This window comes from Octopus bimaculoides, chromosome 5 (genome assembly GCF_001194135.2).
Source record: "Octopus bimaculoides isolate UCB-OBI-ISO-001 chromosome 5, ASM119413v2, whole genome shotgun sequence".
Lineage (NCBI taxonomy): Eukaryota > Metazoa > Mollusca > Cephalopoda > Octopoda > Octopodidae > Octopus > Octopus bimaculoides.
This window is the reverse complement of record NC_068985.1, coordinates 126951076-126957488: the sequence shown is the minus strand read 5'-3', so window position 1 is coordinate 126957488 and position 6413 is coordinate 126951076. Positions and strand designations below refer to the sequence as shown.

General features: G+C 33.6%; 1 protein-coding gene across 1 annotated transcript in view; it reads right to left on the bottom strand.

The window, feature by feature from the left end:
* Nucleotides 1-246: 246 nt before the first annotated feature.
* Nucleotides 247-6413, bottom strand: part of LOC106878809 (isocitrate dehydrogenase [NADP] cytoplasmic) — a 33976-nt gene continuing 27809 nt past the window's right edge. The window contains exons 11-12 of the mRNA XM_052968001.1: nucleotides 4503-4665; nucleotides 247-620 (exon numbers count right to left, since the gene is read on the bottom strand). Coding sequence (XP_052823961.1) covers nucleotides 536-620; nucleotides 4503-4665 — 248 coding nt within the window. The 3' untranslated portion in view covers nucleotides 247-535. The remainder of the gene's footprint in view (nucleotides 621-4502; nucleotides 4666-6413) is intronic.

The following is a 6413-nucleotide window of genomic DNA, read 5'->3' as shown; positions in this document are numbered from 1 at the left end:
TTCATTTCTGTCACCTCCAAATTCAAAGAGTCAGTTAGATCACCGCCATTAATAATAATCCTTTCTACTGAAGGCACAAGGCCTGAAATTTGGGGGTAGGGGACTAGTCAGTGACATCGACCCCAGTGTTTCACCCCAAAAGGATGAAAGGCAAAGTCAACCTTGGCAGAATTTGAGCCCAGAATGCAAAGACAGACAAAATGTTACAAAGGATTTTGTCTAGCATGCTAACAAAACAAACACAAATTCCCAAAAGATACCAAAATTCTTTATTTCGAAAATATTCACAAAATGTTAGTATTTATAGATTACTGGCAGGATTATTTATAAGAATTTCAGATTAAAATTTTTTTTAATACAGGCTAGCACTGATTGATTTGATGAGCCCTTATTTTCATTAAAACCGTACAGAATGAATAGAAGATGCTAGAAAGTTAAAATGGGAAAATAAAAAAAAAAAGACCTTTGCATGCTTATAAGCTATAGTGCTTAAAAGTCATAATTTACTCTCAGTAATTGGTTTAAATCTGCCGAGTCATATGGAAGCCATCAGAGTTTTCAAATTTTCAGCAATTTTATCTATAAATTCAAATGTATTCAAATAGTCAGCTCTTGTTACTCTGAAATTAAATAAGAATATTTAATTTATTTAAATAACTGTATACAATATCACAATTTCTTTTCATTATATTTAATCTTCCTAATGTCATCTTGCCTGAGACTACATCTGATCCTATGTTACTAACCCATATGTAACAATTCATACAATGTCCAGCAGAAAAATTTGATGGTTTTGATGAATATTACAAATAGAAGACATTAGCAACCATCTTATTGTATAAACATTCAGAGCAATGTGTGCCATTTATAAACCTATTAGCAACACATAATTAACTATTTATATCATCTTGAAAATAACATTGGTCAAATTCATCCTATTTTCTCACAAACTGAAAGAAATATCAGGCAATTAAAAAGTCATAATGTGTCACCAAGTTCAGAAATGACATGGTTGGTAAACACTTTTTTAATAATGTCCATGGAAGCCTTCGTTGTATAGGTAAGTGCTCCAGCTTATGTTATATATTAATGTCACATTTGTTCAATCCTGAGGTAAGGAAGTTGAGCAGTATGAACATGTAATAATCAGAATGTAATCAGATATTGCATATCTGACCTCTTCAAAGAAGTATAAGCCTATCATGCCTCACAATACTACACTGATAAATATTTTCAGTAAAAAGAGTACAGATTAATTTGTTGTGAAATGATGTCTAGCAGAAGTTTGGAAGTTTTGCTTATTTATGCAAGCATACAGATGAAAATGCACTTCATCACTCATAAGAAGAACCATGCACATTGCAAGCATGTTTCCAACAAAAACCTTCAACCTTTGTCAATCGTATAGACTTATTTCTTATAAGGATGAAAATTTAAATCAACATGCAGTATACTTTGCATGATATAATCTGAAATGACTAGTGTTGCACCATGCTTCAATGCAGAATGGTAAGAACAGTTCTCTATAGCCTAAATAATAGACTGAATATTTTCATCTATTTAGACCATGTCATGATAGTTTCTTTACCAATGCTGAACTAGTCAATCTGAAGTTTTCTACCTATAACAAAATCATAATGTAACTGGACACATTGATGCAGTAAAAAGCAAAGAAGCATTTTGCTGCATTTGGGTAATCAAGTCACAGTTATTTTTTAAGAAAATGTCTCAATCACAAAAGCACCATGTAAAGTATTATATTGTTTCATAGCAACTAAAATGCCATCATATATATTGCTAAAGGTCACCGAACATGTTACCACACTATTTCTGTCAATCAAAGTACTGTAATTTTAAAAACTATCAAGTTTTCCCAGCAGAATTTACATGAAAATGTCCATATTCAAATGAAAATCTTATACAAATTTCATTGTTATATGAATGATAACATGGGATTTCAACTAATAATAATTCCATCATAGTTTTATACAGGACAATTTGTTTTTTTTAAAGTTGTATTCCAAATATCAGCTTGATATAACAATTTATAATCCAAGTTACTTTACTAAAATCAGCAAATTTTTTATTAGCTTGACCATTTAATAAACTACTTAGGTAGAGAGTCTTGGTGCAAATATCATCATCATTTAATGTCCAATTTTCCATGCTTCAATGGATTAAACAGAATTTGTTCAGGTGGATTTTCTATGGTTGTATGCACTTTCTTTTACCCATCCTCACCCGTTTCCAAGCAAGGAAATATTTTTCATTGGAAGACTTGTATGAGATGATGCTTATTTACAACCATCACATGATATCTAGACAAGGGTAAACATAAACTCACACACACGTAGATAAGTACAGGTGGACATATGTACGCATCTATGTATATATGAATTATATACAACAGATTTCTTTCACTTTCCTTCTACCAAATCCATTCTATCAGAATCTTTTTGCTGAATTGCTTAGTCATGAGGATGTAAACAAACTAAGACCAATTGTCAAGTGGTGAGACACAAACACACACACACACACACACACAGAGGCCTAGAATGCAAGGGATGAGAGAAGACTGGAAAGAAATTAAGCAAGCATGTTCTTGGATATGCATGAACAATAAAGTATAAATGCATTGAGAGAAAACTGTGCAAAAGAGAAATCAAATGTACCATGCAAGAAAGAAGAAACTTGTGAAATATACTGCTCAGTGGGACTGAACCAAAGACCACATAGCTGGGAAGCAAGCATCTTAACTATATAGCTATGCCCGCAGGAAGAAATCAAGTAGTCATAAACAAACAGTTTCATATCAACATAAACTCAACATGGTAAAATCATATATGGATGTGTCATACATTTATTTATTTATTTTTAAAAATCTTATTCTTTTCATTTTATTCATTTATTTTTTACCTGGGAGATAAATATCAAATCATTTTTTTTTTCAAGTACTATAACAATAGGCCAAAAGAATTTATCTCTTCAGGAAGTTGTGGTTTCTGCTGAGAAAACTGTTGAAAAGTTTATCAACTATAAAGTCAATGCTGGTATTTGTCTTTGTTGCCAACCTGTTATCTGTGTTTGTCTGTCTATCTATCATCTATCTATCTATCTATCTATCTGTATCTGTCTGTCTGTCAGTCTAGCTATCCATCTATCTATCCATTTAAACTTTCATTTATTCACATGCATACATATGTATGTATGTACATAAGTGCATGCATGCATCCATCCACCCATACACACATACACACATACATACACACATACATATGTATAAGAATGTATATACAACAGATCTTGAAAGTAAATGCAAAAGATACAATAGACAGTGCAGGATATTGATTGACAACAAAAGGAAATACTGACATAGACTTTACAATAAATAAACTTTACAATCATTTTCTCAGCAGAAAGGATAACTTCCTCTGCTGAGCTGTGGTTGCATTACCTGAAAGGAAATTGATTAGATTTTTACCTGTCAGATAGGTATGCATATTTCTTAAGTATATTTGTGCAATATACATATATAGGTGTAGGCATGGCTGTGTGGTTAAGAAGCTTGCTTTGTAACCATGTAGCTTTGGGTTTCATCCCATTGCACCACACTTTAGATGATTGTCTCTTTTTCTATAGCACTAGACTAACCAACACTTTGTGAATGAATTTGGTAGACAGAAACTGTGTGGAAGCTTGTCATATACATGTGTGTGTCTGTGTCTTTGTGTTTGCACATGACCCCCTCCAACTACTTGGTGATCGGTGTTGGTTTGTTTCTGTCCACTTAACTTAGTAGTTTGGCAAAAGAGCCCAACAGAATAAGCACCAAACTTAGAAAATATGTACTGAGGTTGATTTATTCAACTAAACACATCAAAACAGTGCCCCAGCATGACCACAATCCAATGAGTGAAATGAGTAAAAATGACACACATACACACACACACATACATATACACATATATATTATGCATGTTTATGTTCAATCCTAGTAACTCTAATTTTAAGTCTGGCACTTTATCAGAATCTTTTTGCTGAATTTCTCAGTCATAAAATGTAAACAAAGATCAATTGTCAAGTGGTGATACACACACACACATATAATTAAGCTAGCATGCTCTTGGACAAACAATGTAAGTATGCATGAACATTAAAATATAAATGCATTGAGAAAAAAACTGGGTGTAAGAGAGATCAAATGTAGTGTGCAAGAAAGAAGACTGTACAGGTATGGATGTATGATTCTTATTATGAATGAGGACAGCTGTTTAACGAAGTGGCAATTACTTAATATGGATGGAACTTACAGAAGAGGAAGACCCAGGATGATAAAATGAAGTAGTGAAGGTTGATTGGAGGACCTTTAACCTCAAAAAGACATGATAGAGAACCAGGATTGTTGGCAAAATGTGATTTTTGAGAAGGGTAATGACGATTTCTAAAGCAACATACCTCAAAAGACCATACATTTAAATAGGTGATAGTTAAAGCAAATTTACCCTTTCATTCCTTTGATACATATTGCTAAATCTTTGGTCATAAAACCAGACTCTACTGTATCGATACAAGCTTTTTCAAGACATGCTGAAAACTTTGCCAGTTTATCGTTGTTATCCAGTTTGGCCCGATGAGCAAGACCTCTTGTCCAAGCAAATATAGAAGCTGTGAAGAGAAATGAAAATGAAATCAAAAATAGCGTTTTGAACACAAAATAAAAGAAAACAAACATTGATAATTGCAACAAAATGTTTCTGTAACTTTTGAAGTAAATTCTTCATATGTGGGTTATTTCATCACCATTATCACCTTTCCTACCACCATAACCCTAACCCTAACCCTACCACCATAGCTGCCGCTGACTTTCAATTATATTTTTCCAGTTTTACTCATGATATCATTTGGCATTGTTACATCATCAAAGATTGGATCTTCAGATTTGTTTGAGACACATTGCAAATAACATGATTTAGTTCTTCTGCATGTTTTTTAACTTCTGTTATGCCTCACATGGCAAAACCGACAAAGACAAGGGAAAGAGAGATAGAGAAGGTGGGGAGCAAACGAGGTAGAAGGGGAGAAAGATAGGTAGAGAGAGAAAGGTGTTAATCATTTTAACCAATGAATTCTTCTCCTCTCCTTTCTTCTCTTGTACCAGCCCCTGCTTTTCTTCCTCTGCATTATTAAACATTAATACAATATAACATAAATGTCAGTATGCACAACAAAGATGGCAGAGATGATATGAACACACAATTCAAATGGATGAAACATTACAGTTATGTTGCAGATCTATACCATGATTTGTACTTGCAACTTTTTGGTAATAGAAACTAGTATTTTGTCATTTCAGCAAAAATCTGACTAATAGTATACTTTGTAAACAAGTAGGAATTTTTGGAATCTGAGCAGAACAATCTACAGATGTGATGATGTGAACACAAGTCTGTCTAATCAGATTTGTCTTTAGCAATCAATAATTGGTAATATATATATATATATATATATATATATATATATCAGGTCATCCCATAAGTTCTGTCCGAATTTTGAATAAAGAAAACGAGTAATCAAATGTTATATTTAGTTGAAATTTAATCATCAATGTACTTTCCCTGATTACCTATGACTTCCTTCCATCTATTTACAAGCTTTTTAATCCCATCAATGTAAAACTCTTTTGGTTTCAAAGTGAAGAACTCTGACATATCAGTTTTGACCTCCTCCCGGCTTGTGAAAGTTATGTTCCCCAAATAATTCTGTAAACTATGAAACAAATGGTAGTCTGAAAGAGCAAGGTTGGGAGAATAAGGTGGATGAGGAATTTTTTCCCAACGAAGCTCTTCGATCTTCTGTGATGTGATCTTTGCAGTGTGGGGTTGCGCATTGTCCTGATGAAACATCACTCCATTTCAATTCACTAAAGCCGGTCATTTTTTCCTTCAAAGCTTGGTTCAAACGCTCTAATTGCTGACAGTAGACTTGAGCATTGACTGTTGCATTAGGTGGTAACAATTCAAAGAGAATTACTCTTTTGCAATCCCACCAGATAGAGAGAAGAACCTTTTTCCCATGAAGTTCCCTTCTCGGTTGTGGTTGAGCTTTTTCCCTTTTACCACGCCACTGTTTACGACATTTAACATTTCGATAGAAGATCCATTTTTCGTCACCTGTCACAAGTCTATCCAAAAAAGGTGAAATGAGTTCGCGAGAATGGAGAGAAGAGCAGATGTCAACTCGGGATTTGCAGTTGCTTTCGGACAGTTCATGAGCCACCCATTTTCCAAGTTTAGGAACCTTTCCAAGTTGTTGAAGATGACGATGAACAGTCGTATAGTTTGAACTAAGCTTTATTGCAATTCTTCAACTGATAATGCAGGATTTTCTTCAAGTAGTGCCTCAAGGAACTTATC